Raw genomic sequence first — 22492 nt, 5'->3', positions numbered from 1 at the left:
AAACAACTCGAGAGATGCCAAGTCAGCTCTTGAGAATATATTCCGACTGGGCTCATGCCAGAATCTTTGTGAGGGATGGACTTGAATGCTAATGTTTTTCATGTGAATTTTAATAACCCTTCCCCGCAGCACAGTAGTTCAAATGCCGTGAAATGCATACCTTAAGTGCCAATATATTTTTTTCGGGTAAAACCCTTTGCATGATGTCAGGTGAACTTGCAGGGGCTTGTTTAAGCAGGGCCACAAAGGCTAAGACGTTTTTAGAGCACAAGTCTGTTATCGTTTGACATTGACATTATTCATAGTGAAACTTCATTCTGACAGGAATTAGCTGATTGATGATTTTTCAAAACATCAAGCACTAGAGCAAAACAGTTGTGGGCACCGATTTACCCCCATCCACTTGCTGCCAAGTGAACTGCGTCAATTTATAATCACCTAGTGTAACAATTCAAAGTGCGTTTGTTTTACCTTTGTCTGTATTGCACAGTGTATTCTTCTCCACCCTGGGGGAGATAGAGAACAGGACACGATTCAAGGATCATAAAACAAACAGTTCACTTCTGTGTCTACAAAACAAATGCATGTAAAGCCCACCTCTCTGCACCAATTGGGTTTTCATAGCAAACATCCATGATAGGAAAAAACAAAAACAAACCAAATCCCAAAAACAAAATTAAAATGTCCCAAAAAAAGACTTGCTTCGGTTGCATGGATTTGGTGTTGGTTCAGAGGAGAGGTGGTGTGGTTAATTAGACAGTCCCTTGATGTGCTCTGTTTTTCCAGGCGTCCCTTGCCTGCCAACTAGCCCAAGGTAAAATATTCTAATACGTGTGTTTGCAGCCAAAAGAGCTCCCCCTCTCTCCCTCTCTTCCATTCTGTTTCAGCCAAACACACACACACAGAGCTGTGGCAGTAGGGCAGTGTGAGTGGACAGAGAGGCAGCTCTTGGGCCTCCCTGCTGTCACTCCAGGTTATGTTACTGTCTGAGCCTGGCCGGGCTGTCTGTTTGCCTGAAGCCAAATCCACCACACACTAATCCACTGAGAACTGACACAAGACTGTAACATCAAACGCACACAGGCAGGAACAGTGAAGCTGAGACTGACTGTCTGAGGAGCAGACCTTGTACTGACCAGACAGATTATCCTACTTACTTCCTGGTCAATCCCACCTCTCTCAGGCTGGGCTAAAGACTGGTTCTTCATCTTTGTTATTAGCACAGAGCAGAAGGGGTAAACAATCATGGGTATGAAAGGTATGAATATATAAAGAACATTAGCGGGTCAGAGATCATTGTATTCATTGAGAATAAAAAACCCTGCCTGAATAGATACTATAATGGTCATGAAGATGTTGTACCACTTGCTCTGAGTGGTCATCTACCAGGATGGCTAAGCAAGCATTTAATAAAGCCATATTAAAAGATTATGAGATTTGGGTGAATAAATAAAGCATTATTACAATGTTACTAGAATCTCACAAAACAAGTAGAATACTGCTGTAATTGAACTAGTTTGGTTTGGGAAAATGGTAGTGAATTAGAAAGAAAATCTTCATCAGACAGAGTATACTCTTTTAGAAACAGTCTGAAAACTTGAGAAGGTTCTAATCCAGGGCTCTCTAATCCTGTTCCTGGAGAGCTACCCTCGTGTAGGTTTTAGCCCCAACCCCAGTTGTAACTAACCTGATTCAGCTTATCAACCAGCTAATTATTAGAATAAAGTGCGTTAGATTATGGTTGGAGCTAAAACCTACAGGACAGTAGCTCTCCATGAACAGAGTTAGAGAGCCCTGGTCTAATCTGTTGGAAACCTTGATCAGTACAATCACCTGGACTTTAAAAATAATACAATTAGACGCAACAGAGCAGATGCTTGCTGTGCAAAGCAACACATTGTGATCATGGTAAATCTGAGGAGAAAATAATCCCTGTAACAAGTCTTTCCCCAAGGTCTGGGAGTCCTATATGTCTGTGGGTTACTAATGGGCCTGCTTTCCTCCGTTAGGGGTAATTAACCACACAGAGCCCACAGTCTCTCTCATCAGCCCAGGAGTCTCCCACAATTACCCAGTCTGTCTCCATCCACTCCTCACTACAGTCTCACTCCCTAGATACATCTTTGATCAAAGACGTTGAGCATCTTGTCAGAGTTCCATATTTAAAACACTTGACAAAAGGCAGCTGGCTTCCTGTCAGCTGTTACCAGCACGCGTCATTGGTAGGGCTGGGAATTCTCCCCCATCACTAGTCATTCTACTGTTTGACTGTGGAGGAGGCAGACGCCAGAAAGCAAAAGTGGTAGCTATAGGTCCAGTGTTCATAAGCTCAGGGGATCATAAGCTCATCATGAAGGGAATAGCTACTGTTCCACATTTGATGAAAGAGAGAGTGCCAGCCATGTGGTATTTATATGTAGGCCATGCATTGTGTGTGATACAGTTGCTGAAACAGAAACATGTATGAAAGATATATCTTAAGAGGAAAGTGTGCTTTGATTTACTAAAGCCATCCAGTTTCACCCACACTTCATACAAATGTAATGAGTATTCCAGTCTTACATTACATCAAACTGCATTATCAGTTCCTTTACAGTGCCTGTGACAAACAGAACACTGGGAGGTTTGAAAAAAATAATATGTGGATCTGGAAACAAGTGAAGCAGACTAAAGTTTTAAGAAAAAGTTATCACAATCAATAGCTGGCAAAGCATATGTTCAAGCCCTGGGATCCTGGCAGCAATTTCCTTTGAGAGTGGGAACAAAATATGCAGCTAAGATGTGTTGGGCAACATCAAGCTCCAAACCACGGGCCCAGCCTCTGTCGCTAATGGATTGTCAATGTGAGGGAGATCCAGGGCAGATTACACACAGTTTACTGGAATATCTGGCTCACCTCATAATTACAGAGGAGCCCAGCCTCTACAGTCCAGACACATAAATCTCCACCAACCTGACAGTTATTCTCCAATCACAGGGAGGAGTTCAGAAGCTTTTATGTGTCCTTCTACAGTAAAACTAATGCCTAGGCATTAGCCCTGGGAATAAACATGAGTCTTCAGTTCTCAGGCAAGGTTACTCATTATGTGATCTCGTATTCATATTCCTCCTCCTCAGCAGTTGATAGACATCAACTGATCTGCTTCATAGAATCAAGGTTGCCTGCATGACTTAAGACAATGTTAATCAATTGAGCTAAAGCCAAAGCAACAGGATTGACCTTAAAAGACACAAGCCGCAAGATTTACTGCTGTTGAATGGTCATTTCAATTAATTATATTCTGTTCCAAGTCAAGTGGCAGAGCTGCAGCTGGGCAGAAAAACAGACTCCAAATTGTGGCTTTAAATGGGGATAATTATTTTCTTATTAGGAAGTGAAAAGCAAGCCTGCTGGATGCTTAGAAGCCAAAGCTGGTAACAATTTGTCACCTCAGAGATCGTTAATGCAAACAGTCTGTACATTCCTGTGTAAGTGAGAAAAGACGGTCTGTCTCAGAATAAGGCATAATAGGCAATTAGAGGAGCTGACGGTTTGGTTCAGCACATAGATCTTTCGAAACGCAAACATTGAGTAAACAATGGTATGGTGTGCCGTCTTTTCTTACCATCGTTCATTTAGCAAAGATTCAGGATGTTTGATGCATGCTGGACTGTGTGCTCTGGTATATCAGAGCTCCCTACAGTATTTATTGAATGGTAAATACTAGGTTTCCATCATACTGTATACATGTATTGATTGTGATGCCCTGAGAAGCTTACATTTTAGAGTATGAACCCATCTACATGGGAGCTGCTGTCCAAATCAACACGATTACATCTTCTGTTACCTCATTACCTTCTACTGTCCGTGCAGCCAAAACACACTCTACAAATAACAATCTCCTTTTCTAGGAGGAACACGCATTACACTCAGTTGAGCACTATCATTACAAAATACAGTGAATAAAGAATATAAATGTGACACATCTTATAAAGCCACCTCAGTGAATGCTACATGGTCATTTAAGCGGATTTGTTGAACAAAACATCAGAGGAAAAGCTGACAGTGTTTGCTTTGTATCAAGGCTCAAATATCCTCTCTTTTAAGACTAGCTGATTACGGACTAATTACCCATTCAATATAAAAACAAAGCCCTTGCTAGCATCCTAAGCATTTTACCCAGACATCAAGAAAGAAAAAAAGCTGTAAATCTCAAATGAATTACGACATTGGAAATAATTATAATTGCACGACAGGGAAGCATAACACAGGGAAAAATCTGGCAAGGAAAAGCTACAAAATACATTAATCAGTCTGTTTGGCAGATCACTGAAGTGACAAGCAAAACTTAAATTCTGGGTAATTTCATACGGCTGCTGCTTGGAGTGGCTTTGCAGTGCTGCACACATGACAGCGTTCAGAAGATGTAACTTCTCATTAGTCATCTCAGTGGACATGGAAAGGATCCATCATGCAAATCTGCCTCCAGATGAGACTCAATCAACAGTGAATTAGCGTCGCTGACAAACAAGAGTGGGAAAATTACACATAAAATGACACATAATTCATGGTAAAATCAAATGTGAGGTTGTGCCTGTCTGTGAGTACTCTAAGGCAGTCTCTCTCTCTCTCTCAGCTGTCCAAATGGAGCTATTGTATGTAAAGAGGGGATGGGGCACAGTGACCGTGAGAGGGAGCACATAGGCCTGTTTGTGCCATATGGTTCCATCAGCAGCTGAATGTCATCCCCACATTCTCACTAGCATCCTGCCAAGCTGGGACGTGAAGATGATACTATTGTAAGGACAATGTCACCATGACACAACATCAAAATATCCCTTAGAAATTCAGTTTCAAACATCTGATTCTCTCTCTTCACTGGGATGCGACTGTACCACATGACATGTCTGGCACATTGCGTTGAGGTCTGTGATATTGTGTAGACTCCAGACCAAGGAACTAGTAAGCAGAAACTTTGCAAAGTAAATGCATTATTGTGTGACAGAGAGTGCAAAGGGCAGAATTGAGAAAGTGACTTGGTGAAAAGAAAGAAAGTGAAAGAGGTGAAAGTGGGCTTTGATCTCACCTCAAGTTTGGGTTAAAATCAGCTGCAGTAGTGTTAGACCGATGGATACATCCTGCCCTTTAAGACAACAGCAAAAAAATGGATGGACCAACAACAACAAAAACGATGAGCACAGAAATTATAAATCATAAATGTGTAAACATGCAAGATAAACAATGAAAACAGAAACAACTGGAAAGCCTCATTTCGAGAATGTGTTATTGGCATTGAGATGGTATGATAGAGTTTTAAGTTCATCAGCTGCAACAAAAAAAATATATACAATATTACGACTTGCAGTAAGCAAAACTTACAGTAAGTGCACTTACACTCAAAGGAATGGTAGTGCTTCACCCCTTCTAACTGTATTCAATTTTCACAGGCCACTCCGGCCCAGGCACAAAGACCATTACAAAGCTATAGGTACGGCAATGGGGCACTGCTAGCCAACCCTCTGGGTAGTCCTAACAGTGTTCTGCTGGCTTCTCTGAACTACCTATGATTTATGAGCAAGAAGTATGGCCGCTGACCAGAGGGGCAACAGTATCTTTTACGTCCACTCTACCATCAAAGGTACCGGCTACACACTCAAAAAAGAGTGTGTTTTTTCAACAACAAAAAACTGCACCAGAGTGCTATTTTGTGGCACAGAGCTCTGTGTGTTATTGTTTTTGTTTTATTTTTTCAATTTTACCTTCATTGTGCCATGGCAAAATGGGCTCAAGTGACTGTATTGTATGTTGTGGTGAGTGACCATGGACCCTCACGGTCCCCGTCATTGGTGTGGCCACAATATCAAAGAGCAGCCTAACGTCATTATATTTCATGGCAGATTCAATTTGGAAGGGCGAGTCTGTGGCAGATGCTGTTATACACTGTCATTTTCCCTCCTTCTCTCTGGCTCCAATATAGGGAGGTAATATAAACAAAGCACAATCAGCACTAAAAACAAGTCCTACAAACCATTCTCAGTTCATAAACACTTAATAAGAATGAATTACATTATGAAAGCAAAAACAAAAAATATGTTGTTTTGATGTGTTTGCTCATGAAAAAAAAACAAGCATTTCACTGCTTGTCATTTCAGTTTCATGAGACTCAAGGAGGTGAACCATAACACTTTTCTGAAATTATGGACCATGACAAATACGTACAACTCCACTGTGAAGAATGCATTTCCTTGCAAAAACTGGAATGGTACGGTGCTTTATTGACCTAGTGACACTGCAGACTATTTCATGGAACAATTCCTGGCCTAAGTAGATTTGTACACCTACATGGAACCATACTCTAACAGTGTCACAGGCCAAGACCCTTTTCTAATGTCCGACCCCTTCCTATTCAGTCCAGGGCGAGCTGTGACAGGGGCTACGGGAGGCTACACTGGTTCTGTCCGATAATGAGGGTTGGCTAAATCTTCCCCAGCCTCATTCTACTCCTGAGCATATCACACCCTGCCAGGGATATGGCCATGGCTTAAAACTGTCTGGCACCGCCGGACCTAAACACCTGTGTTTAAATCCCTCTTACAATGGTACAATGGCTAGCTGCATTGTTTGCATCTCTACGTGAAGTAGTGTCAAAGAAAGCAGTGTGTTACAAGAACAAAATCAAAGCTGTAAGATGTGATTTGGGAGATTGGCGGCTGCCTCTGTCGGGGCACCACCCCTGTGTTGTAGTCTCTCTTCTCACCTGGTGAGGGCTGGCTTACTGGACCTGGAGGGAGTCGCTGTGTGCCAGTGCCTCCACCACCGAACTGTCACTGGATATTCGCTTCCTTTGAGTGGTCTTCTGGAGGTCCATGATCCTGTGAGAGAGAAATAGAGAGAGAGAGATAGACAGAAAAGAGGGAGAGAGAGAGGAAAGAAGAGAGATACAGTATGTATAAGAAATGATGAGGTTCGAGATGGCCTAGAAGGGGGTGACACATTGTATACATTATGGAAAGACAGAGTAGTGAGAGTACTGTATCTATTCCCACTGGGTCCTGAAGCGCGGTAAACATTTAAGCCTTTTCTTGTTATAAAATAAAGCAAGTGTACATCAGAGGTGGCCACTGTATATATAACAATAAAGTATGTTTATATTGCTGGGGGGATCTAGTGGCAAATACAAAAGGTACACACTGTACAGATGAACCCATTTGGAAGATGGAAACCAGAAACATTTCCACCATTGGGAGCAGAGTGCATAAGCAAAAGAGAGAACTTGTGTATATGAGACAGAATTATAGAATGATGGGGTCTAAAGAACGAATAAGGTTGGATTATGAAGCAAGAGAAATGTTAATGGTAAAACGTTGCAGTTAATGAAGACACTAATATGCAATAGAAATGTTCCTGTCCATCCAGCACCTACAGTACTTGCTTTGAAGCTTATTTTCCCCAATTAGGTCAAAAGAGGGTGTTAAAATGATAAAATGGTGTTCAATTGTTAATACAACCAATAATAGCTAATTATAACATTCTAGTTTGATTGAATATCTTTTTATATTCCATTCTAACTGAAGAGCTGCAACAAAAGAGCAGAAGTGCTGTGCGGATCATTATTTAATCACTTGGGGTCTTGTTGTGGAGTGTAATGATCCGAAACATGTTGTGGTGCTGGGTCTGTCAGTCTACCACCAACCTGCTCCATCTCTCCCACATTCATCACATTAGTCTGTCTGATTTCCAACCAGGACCAGAGGCAAGGGGAACAAAGAGCATACACTCAGCATACAGGAAATGTGTCTGTAATGGTAAAAGACTGTGCAAAAGCTGTTAAAAATTGTTGATGGGTAAAATATTTTGGAATATAGATGTAGGGATGCTGTTCAGATCAATTGGGGAAAGTCAGCAACTCACTAAAATAGTGAAGGGCAGGACTTGAACCAGGGAAGTGCAGAGCCTAGAAAATGTAGAGTTTCTCAGGAGTGAACAGTCTGCACTTCTAATTGAGATGTGCATAGCTGCATACACATTGTCTGTTCAATCGGATTGGTGATTTATGAAATATTGATAATATGAGAAACAAAGATGATCAAAGCCTGACATCTAAATTAGGAAGACTGTTTCCCAAAGATCTAAAGCTGACATCTTTAACTAATAAAGATCCACAGCAGGACTAGTGTGTATTTCCAGGACTATGGAAGCACTAAAACAAAGCATACAAAATCCCAGCTATTCATTGTGACAGAGGAAGCAACAATATTATTTGAGAGTGTCATGACTCATGAATGTGTGTTTAGTGATCTAATTGCTCTTACTATAGATCCGACCCAGACATAAAACTCATCGATCCCCCAAACCCTAAACCTAACCTAGGCTAACCCCATGCTCAGCCGGCCACTTCCCCATGTCTCGTTCCGAGCCCAACCCACTCTCTGGCTGCCTGCTCATAGAGATAAAAACATTATTGAAAAGAGTTAGACAGCTATGGCCCAAAAAACAACAACAAACAAACATCTTTATGGAGACAAATCCTGCTTTGACAAGACTATAGCGTCAAATGTAAAATGGATCATCAGATTGGGAGTGAGCACCTCTCACCCCCAATCTCAGTTGTGATGTTCTATTGTGGGCATGTCTGATTTTCTCCATTTCATAAGTGAAATAGAATCTTGATTCTAAGGAAGGTGGGAGTGAAACATAAGCAGTGAGGCAGATTGTACTGTATTCATTCCCATTCCGGGGGGAATGCTGGGTTTTTGCTCATCACCTCCCACATTCATCCTCCTCCACCTATTCCAACCCACACAATCAACTTTGCATTTTAAATAAAACCAATTGCCCTGGCAACACACACATGGGTGCAGAAGCATCTATTTTCAAATGATCCAAATGTTATATTTTGAGGAAAATAAAGCAACACAGTACACACTTTGCTGTTAAAATGCACTCTGCTGGTGTAAACCTTATTTTCCATGAGCTTGAATGTGTTCCACCCACAAAGATCTTGGACTTGTGCTCATCACTAGAGGCTTCAGTCAAGAACACAAAACCCCCTGCTACATCCAAGTAAAACTCAAAGGAATCTTATATGGCTATAGGGGGAGACACGTCCATGGGCAGAGTAAGACAATCTTGGGAGGACAAGATAAGTTAAGAACTTTGCAGGAGAGTGAGAGAAAAGGAGGGGTGAACAGGAAGGAAGGTCAGATCGATACCTCTTCCTGACAGGAAAGGGGAAGCCGGAGTGAGAGGAGAAGAAGTGGGATGTCTTGTGTCTGACGTCCATGGCCTCGCTGTCTGAGTGTGGGCTGGTGGGACTGACGGTAAGAGGACAGGGTAGAGGAGTGGATGGAGGAAAAGAGGGCAGAAGGAAGGGCAGACGGGAGGAAGGAGAGAGAACAGGAACAATTCAGGGGTGTTTTACTTCAATAACATGCCCAAATAATGTTGCACTTTTCTTTTTATATACATTTAAACTGATCTGTGATTAGGGAAAGGAGGACAAAGAAGCCGGGGATCTTCAGAGCCAGTAGCAGGAATAGTTAATAAATGGTACAAGATCAGTTAAGCCAATGAATTGGTTCTGAAAAAAATGATGTTTATGCTAGTATGCAAATAATGTAACAGTTAGGATGCGCATCGTCTTAAATTTCCTTTGATGATTTGATACATTGCCAAGAGTCTAAGGTGGCATTCATCTATGACAAATTGCCTCCAACACAGTGCTACTTCCAAACATCACTGTCTAGGTGTTCTTGTTTCAAGTATTGTAACTACTACTGCAGGACCTGAAAGTGACCCCAAATACCCCCCCGCACATACAAACACATGAACCTCAGCCTGTCTTTCTAGACTACAGGGATCCAAAATGGCCTTTTATTAGGAATTCTATTTCAAGCCCTGGCCAGCAGCATGAGAGAACATGGCAAAAATAATGTGGCCTCTACTTTGAAAGCATCAAAAGATAGTCTGTAGAAGACATGCCAATAGACCACAGAGCGAGAAGAGAGGGAGAGGCTACACTCCCCACACGCCCTCAGAGATAGTCCCACCATGTTTACTTTGGAGGGGGAATGTGTGGGTCGGGTTAGGATCTGCCTCTGCCATGTTTGAACTCCATGAACCTGTTGCCACACCTCGTCTTCATTAAACTCTCCTTAAATCCCTAAATGGATGGGGGACAGGGTCCTGAGCTAAAGTGTAGAGAAGAGAGACTTCCACTAAGGTGAAGTTACTGTAGAACAGAATAATCTACTGTACAATTGGTACGACATAAAGAGCAATACAAGTTGATAAGGTAGACTGACAGGGAGAAATGTAAAGGTTTTATATGACTGACAGCTTCTAATGTATGATGAAAATTATTCGATGAAATATTGATGAATGCACAGCAGATATGAAAAGGCAGCTTATCATGGCAGTTTATTCCTTCTCATGTTCAATTGTATAATACTTTCACATTATTTAACAGGACGGAAATGTTGCGCTCAAGGGTATTACTTGAATAACTTGGTTGACTCTTTCTATGTGCATTACTTGTGTCATTCACAAAAGGCTACAAAATGTGGAGGAGATCTACTGTGGAAAATTACGGAAATATCCACACCTGGCACACAGACATCCTTCTTCTAAAAATATTAACATACAGTATGGAGTAGTGGAGCTGCATGCATTTTCCAAACTGTTAGCAATGTAGGGAACACTTTGTATTGTTCAGCCATGAACAGACAATGGCTGGGCTTCTCTTTTTGTTAAGTTGATTACAGTAACAGTATTTCAACCTGGATCTTCTCCCCTGTTGACACAGTTATGTGCTATGAGGTGGAGGGTTTCTAAAGTCACTCTGTGAATTCAGGTGAGTATGGCCCTTCTCCTTCCTAGGGTGATTATGAAGACAGCCCAGTGGTTAGAACTTAAATGATTCATAGATTTAAATGGGTGGGGGTTAATGGGCGAGCATGGCCTCTGCATTCCTCAGTAATAATTCAGCAGGGCAAAATCAGCACGGTCCCGTGAGGAGTGTACAGTTTTATTGTGTTATAGCGTGCATGTCCAAACACAGATTCAACCCACGGTTTACTCAGCCTTTATTTTAGTGTCCTGGACCTGGGGCATGCCAGTCGGATTATTACTACACTATTTCAGCCTGTCAAAACAGCACCGCTGGAAACCACTTTCAAACAGACTGGTTCACAGAAAATGACCTGGAATGTATTCACTGTTATAACCCCCATAAAGCTCCAATGGAGCTGCCCCATCCTTTATCTAGTGCACTAAACTGATCTCCAACAGAAATTCCCATTAGAAGCTGTGAGCAGCAGCTGCTTCTCTTACCTGGGACCCGGTGAGGGGGGAGGAGAAGAGGAGGAGGATGGGAAGGCAAACTTGCGAGATGCCTCCGCGAATTCACCAGAAGAATCAACCAGATCAGGCATCCCTGGTGAGGTGCTCACCGTCTCCGTGACGACCAGCTCCGGGTCCAGGATGAAGAGCTCGTCTTGGGATATCTCAGTCACATAGTTTAGGTGTTCCTGTTATGGAGAGAGAAACCATAATCACTTACAGTGAGGGAAAAAAGTATTTGATCCCCTGCTGATTTTGTATGTTTGCCCACTGACAAAGACATGATCAGTCTATAATTTTAATGGTAGGTTTATTTGAACAGTGAGAGACAGAATAACAACAAAAAAATCCAGAAAAACGCATGTCAAAAATGTCATAAATTGATTTGCATTTTAGTGAGGGAAATAAGTATTTGACCCCTCTGCAAAACATGACTTAGTACTTGGTGGCAAAACCCTTGTTGGCAATCACAGAGCTCAGATGTTTCTTGTAGTTGGCCACCAGGTTTGCACACATCTCAGGAGGGATTTTGTTCCACTCCTCTTTGCAGATCTTCTCCAAGTCATTAAGGTTTCGAGGCTGACGTTTGGCAACTCGAACCTTCAGCTCCCTCCACATATTTTCTATGGGATTAAGGTCTGGAGACTGGCTAGGCCACTCCAGGACCTTAATGTGCTTCTTCTTGAGCCACTCCTTTGTTGCCTTGGCCGTGTGTTTTGGGTCATTGTCATGCTGGAATACCCATCCACGACCCATTTTCAATGCCCTGGCTGAGGGAATGAGGTTCTCACCCAAGATATGACGGTACATGGCCCCGTCCATCGTCCCTTTGATGCGGTGAAGTTGTCCTGTCCCCTTAGCAGAAAAACACCCCCAAAGCATAATGTTTCCACCTCCATGTTTGACGGTGGGGATGGTGTTCTTGGGGTCATAGGCAGCATTCCTCCTCCTCCAAACACGGCGAGTTGAGTTGATGCCAAAGAGCTCGATTTTGGTCTCATCTGATCACAACACTTTCACCCAGTTCTCCTCTGAATCATTCAGATGTTCATTGGCAAACTTCAGACGGGCCTGTATATGTGCTTTCTTGAGCAGGGGGACCTTGCGGGCGCTGCAGGATTTCAGTCCTTCACAGCGTAGTGTGTTACCAATTGTTTTCTTGGAGACTATGGTCCCAGCTGCCTTGAGATCATTGACAAGATCCTCCCGTGTAGTTCTGGGCTGATTCCTCACCGTTCTCATGATCATTGCAACTCCACGAGGTGAGATCTTGCATGGAGCCCCAGGCCGAGGGAGATTGACAGTTCTTTTGTGTTTCTTCCATTTGCGAATAATCGCACCAACTGTTGTCACCTTCTCACCAAGCTGCTTGGAGATGGACTTGTAGCCCATTCCAGCCTTGTGTAGGTCTACAATCTTGTCCCTGACATCCTTGGAGAGCTCTTTGGTCTTGGCCATGGTGGAGAGTTTGAAATCCGATTGATTGATTGCTTCTGTGGACAGGTGTCTTTTATACAGGTAACAAGCTGAGATTAGGAGCACTCTCTTTAAGAGTGTGCTCCTAATCTCAGCTCAGTACCTGTATAAAAGACACCTGGGAGCCAGAAATCTTTCTGATTGAGAGGCGGTCAAATACTTATTTCCCTCATTAAAATGCAAATCAATTTATAACATTTTTGACATGCGTTTTTCTGGATTTTGTTGTTGTTATTCTGTCTCTCACTGTTCAAATAAACCTACCATTCAAATTATAGACTGATCATTTCTTTGTCAGTGGGCAAACGTACAAAATCAGCAGGGGATCAAATACTTTTTTCCCTCACTGTATGTACAGATCATAACGGCCATTGAACATGTTACTTGTTTATTTTGCTTTTGTTATAGGTGTTCCATTACTCTGCATAATCAATGTATTCAGTGGTGTAAACTACATAAGTAAAAATACTTTAAAGTACTACTTAAATAGTTTTTTTGGGTATCTGTACTTTACTATTTATATTTTGTCAACTTTTACTTTTACTCCACTACATTCCTAAAGAAAATAATGTACTTTTTACTCCATACATTTTTCCTGACACTTAAAAGTACTCATTACATTTTGAATGCTTAGCAGGACAGGAAAATGGTCCAATTCATGCACTTATCAAGAGAAAATCCCTGGTCATCCCTACTGCCTCTGATCTGGCGGACTCACTAAACACAAATGCTTTGTTTGTAAATTATGTGTGAGTGTTGGAGTGTGCTACTGTCTTTCAGTAAATAAATAAAAACTATAAAAGTATGCCGTCTGGTTTGCTTAATAAGGAATTTCAAACTATTTATACATTTACTTTTGATACTTAAGTATATTTAAAACGAAATACTTATTTTACTGGGTGACTCACTTTTACTTGAGTCATTTTCTATTAAGGTATCTTTACTTTTACTCAAGTATGACAATTGGGTACTTTTCCATCACTGAATGTATTATATATATATATATATATATATATATATATATATATATATATATATATATATATAAATATAAATGGCACACACTCACCTGAGCACGATCAATTCTGTAAAATCGATCTGCAGTTGTGGCTAGAAGGAAAACATTTATAAATAGTATGAGATTTATAGAGAGTAAATAATATGAACATAGGCTTGTACACAACCTCACAAACACAAACACACACACACACACACACACACACACACACACACACACACACACACACACACACAGTGTTCTAATGAGGCCAGAGAGGGCTGGGAACTGTGCAGGAGCTTAATCAAAGCGTTGACCTGATTAAACCAGCTCCGAAGCACACCATGCCTTTGCCACATGTTGTTAAATGAAGGAAAAGATGGATAACCTGTATAATAAACAGAACAAGTAGGAGCAAAGGGCCACATAACTGGCCCAGTGACTTGGGGACATTACAAGGAGAGTCAAAGGGTTGTGGTAGTGGGTGTAATTCTAGATGAGACGAAATTAGAAAGATTTACTAAACATGTCATCAGACAATGACCGCTGGACAAACCTACTGCAAATCAAGGAAGTTATGAGAAACCCATTGACTTTTCAAAAGATGCATTCAGTTTGCAGGGTGTTGGGGGACTGTACCGAACATCTCACACTGTTGCCAGCCAACTAGTTACAAACAGATTCACAGGAGACAGGATATGATCATATGTAAATATAATTGTATGTGCTCTTCAAAGGAAAATCAAACACACTCTTTTGAGATTTATGAGTATGGACAGTACTACATCTCAGCGTAGAAACTTAGAGGAAGTAGTGAGTGAAAAAAAAAAAAAACTTTACATGGTTGTGGTCTAGTGATCAAATACTTTCTACAGATTATCATTTCCAACCAGTCAGCAGAAATTCCACTAAACTAACTCTGTCTCCCCCCTCTCCCCTCCATCCACTCCCCAGCCCTGTTCTGTTGGACTGTACCAGTAATTAAGCTTCACGCTGCCATTCCGTCTGACGAAGTGGGAATGAGCTCTTCCCTAGCCCAGTGGGAGCAGAATCAAAGGAGGTGTGCGGTGGAATTAAGTAGATGTGCAACGCTTCTTCCCCTACTTCCTCTACATCTAAGATGCCAAGAAAAAGACCACTCTGTCTTCCACAGATGCTGCACATTGAATTTCTGCCAGCTTCACTGAGCAGAATAATCCAACTCTTATTTTTTAATAAACTGTATGCTTAAGAATATCTCACAGACAAGCATGAAGTTTGCCCAGAAGATTCCTTTAGTTTCTTAAGGTCTTTAAGGGCAGGTCTGCGTACTGCATGTTTCTCAGCTTCTCCTACATATCTGGGAAGGTGTTTTTTCTTCCACCTTATCATAATGTATCAAAAAGTATGATGTGGTTATCCCGTACTAATTAAATAATCAGTCAAATCAGAATGCAGCTGGAATTCACTTGCTATGCTTCTAATCAAGAATTAGCCATGCTGTTTTGTGGAGAGAGAAAAATGTATAATTTCTCCACACGAGACCTTTACAACAGTCTTTTTTTGGACTGAGCCTTTAAGATCTGGGCTGCTTTATTACCAGTGAATAGAAGCTAATCTGTGCTGATTTCAATGGAGCAGCTATGGGATTTAATTAAGCTTTGAAAAGCTACATACAATTTGGCTGGAGATTCTAACACCCTCCTTTCTCTACCAACTATCACTAGTTAGTAAGTTAATTAATTTAGCATTCAAACAATGATACCCTTCAGAGATCAGCTATCATATCAGTCTAGTGTGAGGAGATGGAAGATTGTGAGTTTCACTGCTGGTGGAGTGACTGATGAGCAGCAAGAGTACATAATATATGTAAACTGTGTTATGCATAGCAATGTATAGCTATTCCTAGCAATGCACATAACATAACATGTAATTCATAATACTGTCAGTGGAATAAACAATGCCTTGATAAAACTGGATATATGTAAAGGGCCATAGATTCATAAGAGACATGCAGAATCACTGACATTCTTACAGTACTACAGATTATTTACAGAAATATTATAAACTGTATGCTTAAGAAGATCTCACAGACAAGCATGAAGTCTGCCTAGAATATTCATTTTCTGCTATGCAACAATGAGCAGAAACATTCAAAGCAAATCAGTGACATTATTATCGAATTGATTTCTGTATCTTTGCACCAGAGCTGTTGATCTAAATGAATGTTAATGTGAGCTCGGTTTAATTTAATTTAATTGATCCTATTTCACACAGAAACACAGCACAGCTGCGTTAAATTATGTTCTGTAGGTTGCTCTACCTATCTTAAATTCTTCTAAACAATAATCTAAAACAAATGTTTAAATTATCCTCAAAACCTGTGTTTTGAACATTTAGAACTCAATCTATGCTGTGTATACAGTGGGGAAAAAAAGTATTTAGTCAGCCACCAATTGTGCAAGTTCTCCCACTTAAAAAGATGAGAGAGGCCTGTAATTTTCATCATAGGTACACGTCAACTATGACAGACAAAATGAGAAAAAAAAATCCAGAAAATCACATTGTAGGATTTTTAATGAATTTATTGGCATATGATGGTGGAAAATAAGTATTTGGTCAATAACAAAAGTTTCTCAATACTTTGTTATATACCCTTTGTTGGCAATGACACAGGTCAAACGTTTTCTGTAAGTCTTCACAAGGTTTTCACACACTGTTGCTGGTATTTTGGCCCATTCCTCCATGCAGATCTCCTCTAGAGCAGTGATGTTTTGGGGCTGTCGCTGGGCAACACAGACTTTCAACTCCCTCCAAAGATTTTCTATGGGGTTGAGATCTGGAGACTGGCTAGGCCACTCCAGGACCTTGAAATGCTTCTTACGAAGCCACTCCTTCGTTGCCCGGGCGGTGTGTTTGGGATCATTGACATGCTGAAAGACCCAGCCACGTTTCATCTTCAATGCCCTTGCTGATGGAAGGAGGGTTTCACTCAAAATCTCACGATACATGGCCCCATTCATTCTTTCCTTTACACGGATCAGTCGTCCTGGTCCCTTTGCAGAAAAACAGCCCCAAAGCATGATGTTTCCAACCCCATGCTTCACAGTAGGTATGGTGTTCTTTGGATGCAACTCAGCATTCTTTGTCCTCCAAACATGACGAGTTGAGTTTTTACCAAAAAGTTATATTTTGGTTTCATCTGACCATATGACATTCTCCCAATCCTCTTCTGGATCATCCAAATGCACTTCAGACGGGCCTGGACATGTACTGGCTTAAGCAGGGGGACACGTCTCGCACTGCAGGATTTGAGTCCCTGGCGGCGTAGTGTGTTCCTGATGGTTGGCTTTGTTACTTTGGTCCCAGCTCTCTGCAGGTCTTTCACTAGGTCCCCCCGTGTGGTTCTGGGATTTTTGCTCACCGTTCTTGTGATCATTTTGACCCCACGGGGTGAGATCTTGCGTGGAGCCCCAGATCGAGGGAGATTATCAGTGGTCTTGTATGTCTTCCATTTCCTAATAATTGCTCCCACAGTTGATTTCTTCAAACCAAGCTGCTTACCTATTGCAGATTCAGTCTTCCCAGCCTGGTGCAGGTCTACAATTTTGTTTTTGGTGTCCTTTGACAGCTCTTTGGTCTTGGCCATTGTGAAGTTTGGAGTGTGACTGTTTGAGGTTGTGGACAGGTGTCTTTTATACTGATAATAAGTTCAAACAGGTGCCATTAATACAGGTAACGAGTGGAGGACAGAGGAGCCTCTTAAAGAAGAAGTTACAGGTCTGTGAGAGCCAGAAATCTTGCTTGTTTGTAGGTGACCAAATACTTATTTTCCACCATAATTTGCAAATAAATTCATTAAAAATCCTACAATGGGATTTTCTGGATTTTTTTTTCTAAATTTGTCTGTCATAGTTGACGTGTACCTATGATGAAAATTACAGGCCTCTCTCATCTTTTTAAGTGGGAGAACTTGCACAATTGGTGGCTGACTAAATACTTTTTTTCCCCACTGTATTTGCTTGTAATGTACATGTGAATCCTTATCCTGCAGAAGAAATGCACTGATGCACTAATCGTAAGGTCCTAAAATGGCACTGATGCGCTAATCGTAAGGTCCTAAAATGGCACTGATGCGCTAATCGTAAGGTCCTAAAATGGCACTGTTCTATCATATTATGTCTACCTTGACAAAACATGAAATTCTATGGTGAATGAACCAAGAAAACAGTGACCTGTAAGAGTCAGAAGCTCCCACTTGCAAATGATCAGATTATGTGAAGCGCTCTCTCTTCAGCGTTGAAGATAGACAGGGGACTAAAAGAGGAGGCACAAGAGGAATACTACACTATAGAAAGTGTAAGGAATAAATAGCAGCGCTCCTTATAAGAAGTGGTACTTACAGTCCAAGAAGCACCACTTTGGCGAAAGCTTCTGCGAGGAAAGAGTCTTTGATTTAGCTCCATCATCCTCCTGAGAAAGAAATGGGACCAATGAGATTAGTTCCACAACAGCCTGCTCTATACACTAAACATAAATGAGACTCGAAGGCCTTGACTCACGGAGGACTCAAATACTAAAAACCTTTTCTGCTGGATGTAGGGCAAGATTTAAAGGCCCTGAGTCTTGTGTTCAGACATAGGCTTTTTGAAATGAAAAGTACTTTTCTATTAACCCCTCCCCTACTCTTTCATATACAGTTCCATGAGTTTAGGAGGGCAGGTGTTTTCCCCTATGTGAGCCTCAGTCACAGAATCCTTGGTCCAAAGACCTTACAATCCCTTCTTTGGTCACTGTTCTGTGCATTGGCTGAACTGTACTTAATCCAAACTTTTCCAAAGGTACTATAGTCCAGTGACCTTATGCAATGAGATACATTGACATAATCCTCTTCAGAACTTGATCTTGAAGGTAAGTCGATGTTTAGAGGAAAATGGGCTGAGGCAAGTCACAAAAGGAATTGTGTCTATTCAATGTTCAGACTGAAACAGACCTGTTGGAATGTGACGACAACAACAGAAGTCATTTCTAGGGCCATGAGTTTCTCCTGACCACATGCCTTGGCCAGGAAAACTCCAGGCCCTAGTTATAGGCTAAAACTAGGGCTGAGAGTTTTTCCTGATCAGTTTAACTGTGGTCAGGAAAACCTACTACTGATTTCCCATCTAAAGGTAAACTTGACCAGTCCATCTAACTTCCAAGGGGATCAGGAGGATAGCAGTGTACAGAATGTTATGATGCATGCACTAAGGAACTACGCTGAAAGATCATGCTTAGCTTAGGGCACAAATACTGGATACCACCTACAAGAAAAACACACACCCACACAAACAAAGAAAATCATGTACACAAGGTATCCAATCTAATCAACACCAGACTTTTCTGGGTCTCGAACAGGAAACCCAAAACATGCAACCACCAAACGAGACAGTATCAACTAGTCCACTAACTAGTCTAGGTCGTAGTGCTCGCTTATATTCAGCAAAAGTATTACTAACTGTAATAACATTGCCAAAGCAACCTTAACTGCAGCAGTTTCTTAAACATTGGATGCTTGCTGCATACAAAAATCACAGGCAAACATATTCCTGATTACACTCACAATCACAAACACACAACACTAAAGTACACATACAAACACATCTTAACCATGCTTAGGGGCACCGAGGAACAAGGAGAAAAACTCTTCCCAGAGGAACAAATTTGGGTTGGTTTGCATAGGGGAACAGGGCCACTACAGAAAGACAAGAGGAAAAAGAGTCTCCTGAGTACAGCCGCTATTATTCAGCCACTCACATTATGCAGCTGGTTTGGCTAAGCTGTGGATGGGGATATAAAGGAGGGCCAGGGTAACTGGGAGGAGTGTGTGGTTATCACTGGAGACAGACAGTCTCAGCATCTCAGCATCTCAGCACCTCTCGCTCTCTGGGTATGCAACTTAGAGCTTGTGGTGAAATCACTTTGTAAAAGCACTAGGGCACGATATTTGAATATTGATGCAACACACCCTTGACTGACTGCACAGTTTATTTGTTTTTAAGCCAACAAGGAACTACTGGATGTGAAAAGTATATTTGTGCTCTAGATTATTTTCTTGGAGACAAAAAAAAGAAATGGAAGAGTTGATCAAACACACAATTCCAAGTAAACACCTAATGAAACTATGAGAATTGTGGCTGCAGCGCTGTCTTTGTACTGTATGTGTTTTACGGTTATGCACAGGGAGGGACAGGTTTGACAAGTGTTTTCTTCAGACTTTAAGCATCACATACTCAAACAGTGTGTTCTCATAAAAATAACATGGTTATAAAAGGCCTCATCCTTGTTTTTGAATTAGATTATATTTTATGGTTATTAGTTTGTTCCGTCTGTGTTTGCTCCGTTTGTGAAAGTCGCTCCGGATAAGAGCGTCTGCTAAATGACTAAATTGTAAATGTAATCTGTGATCTAAAAGTCGTTTTTGATAAGGGGAATGTTTCCTTTTCAGACTTGTTCCTTTCCATGCCACAGACTCCATGTCCTGTCTCGTTTTACCAACCTGGAGCACCAGTCGTTTGAAGGAGGGATGAATGGAGATGAAGTCCTGTGGAATAGCCCCAAAAACACTGTAATCCCACAAATGGAGACTCTCCTTCCTGTCTAATGCCCATACCCAAAGTAAATCACCACATGCGGATAGGAAAATAAACATCTCGTCTTGAAGTTACTATAATGACTGGTTTTGGATTGCAGAAAATGGGTTGAATGTAGTGGGAGAAACATTTCCCCCCCTCAATTTATGCCATCTTGTTGTATGCTATGAGTCCTACTTACCAATAATACATGTTTTTGGGACATATACATATAATGAAAGTGGATGATTACACATATTACAGAAGCAATTACCATTCTGCAACAGTATTTTAGTTATCATGCCTCCATTAGTGGCAGACAAAATCAAAATATAATTTAAGCCTTTTCTTATGACATGAGCTGATGAAAACAGCAACAAAACAACATATTGTATGAGAATCCCAAATGAGGGACAGCCATTGAGGGATTGTGGTTAAAAATAAGGAGATATATAATAATAAAATGATTGCAAAGCGGTGATGCCGCTAATCTGCAACAAATTTCATGCACTATTTATTTCAATGGGTTTTGAACCAAAAGGGACAGCGATGGGGCTAGAGGGGCAAGGATGTCATGTTTTGGCAAAATCTCAGTCTACCCCATTCACAAACAACCACACATGCAATCCTTTCCCATCCTAAAGACAGGTTTGGGCTTGTCTGTCGAGATGAGCCATCATATACCAGCCTGCGAGTAATTGCTCTTGACATCAGCAAGTTCCTCCCTCCTCTTCTAACCTCCTCTCTTCCTTCATCTCTTGCACTCTCACAAATTCATCACAATGATTTCCCAATCCTCCCATGGTATTAGCTCAGTCCTACCCCTCTCTGTCTTCTTCTACTCTCTGTCTGTATTGTCCTCCATCACAGACATTTCTGAGTCCTCCCTTGGTATTAGTTACCTCACAGCCACTGTCTTCATATGCTCTCTGCCTCTCATGTCCTCTTTCCCTTCTGTCCTTCTTTTACCCAGAGTTCCATCCCCTCATCAACCCACACTCTCTCCTCTGTCCCCTTCTCGCTGTCCCCCCCCTTCTTCCTTCATTTCTCACCTCTTGGAGCCTCTCGATGTGGGAGCGGCATGTTTCCAGGTCACTGTCTCCCGGGACAACGATGAGGCCCAGTGGGATAGCTGTGGGGAAAGATGAGAGACAACAACATGCTGTTAAACACTGCTGCAAGCGCCCAGGGATCGAAGCATGAAAAACCATTCTACAGCTAGGTCCACAGGTAGCTCATAGACACAAGCTACAAGACACAGACTAACTGATTGTGTCCATGTATCAACTCGAAACCAGAAAGGTTTGGGGGAAGTTCATTTTGTTGGCAATAGATCAAGGATATATTTAGACTTGGGCTTCCTGGATGCCTTGTATTTCATAGAGTGCCACGCAAAGTCCAATGCACTTAGTGAACTCAAACCCCTTTGAAACGGCTGTCAAAGTAGGTGAAGTGTGTAAACAAAATAGCAATACAAAACAATAACAGAGGAAGAATTCTCTAAATGTGATGTCTGCAAGAGGAAAAACTGTCTGGGGACATGTTTGTCATTAGTTCCCATGCCCATTGATTTGTGCTAGACAAAAGACAGGCAATTAGGCCTAAAGTACAACTGGGCAGCAGGTGAGAGAGCAGATACACTGTATCAGTGAGTGCATCAAAACCACATTATGTGATCATGAAAGTCCGGGCCATTCACAGGGCCTTCTTTTGCGGTCAGAATAGAACAGAAGTGAATGACTCGTGGACTATCAGGCTGAGATTTGTGAATTGAAAAAGTGGCTCTCTGAGGAGCAGCAAGTTTCACAGGCGGAGAGAGAGAATAGCAGGCAGATTTCTCCACTGAGGAATGTGCTGTTGCCTAGCAACCTTGGAACAGTCTGTCTCTAATTCAATTCAGCTTCTTTCTCTTTTTTTTTCTTTCTCTTTTGCTGTCCTCACTCTGCAACAGCGGAGTTGTCTAAGCTCTTTATAGGTGTCAGGCAACTGAGACAACTGCCTAACTAGTAGCAGCCGCATGCTATATTTTTGGATCAGAGACGAGAGAATAGAGTATTAACCTCAGCTATGACAGCTAACATCACTTGTACCTCAAGATCCATGTGAAAC

At 41.6% G+C, this 22492-nt stretch overlaps 1 protein-coding gene across 1 annotated transcript in view; it reads right to left on the bottom strand.

The window, feature by feature from the left end:
* Nucleotides 1-22492, bottom strand: part of LOC311127647 (diacylglycerol kinase zeta-like) — a gene marked incomplete at its 5' end in the record, with an annotated part of 47291 nt that overhangs the window by 4976 nt on the left and 19823 nt on the right. Inside the window, 8 exon segments of the mRNA XM_084159474.1 lie at nt 472-506; nt 5067-5123; nt 6738-6763; nt 6765-6852; nt 11312-11508; nt 13866-13906; nt 18176-18245; nt 21436-21515. Coding sequence (XP_084015600.1) covers nt 472-506; nt 5067-5123; nt 6738-6763; nt 6765-6852; nt 11312-11508; nt 13866-13906; nt 18176-18245; nt 21436-21515 — 594 coding nt within the window.

Source organism: Coregonus lavaretus, assembly GCF_964263955.1.
Source record: "Coregonus lavaretus genome assembly, chromosome: 4".
Classification (NCBI taxonomy): Eukaryota; Metazoa; Chordata; class Actinopteri; order Salmoniformes; family Salmonidae; genus Coregonus; species Coregonus lavaretus.
This window is presented reverse-complemented; position numbering and strand designations above follow the sequence as displayed.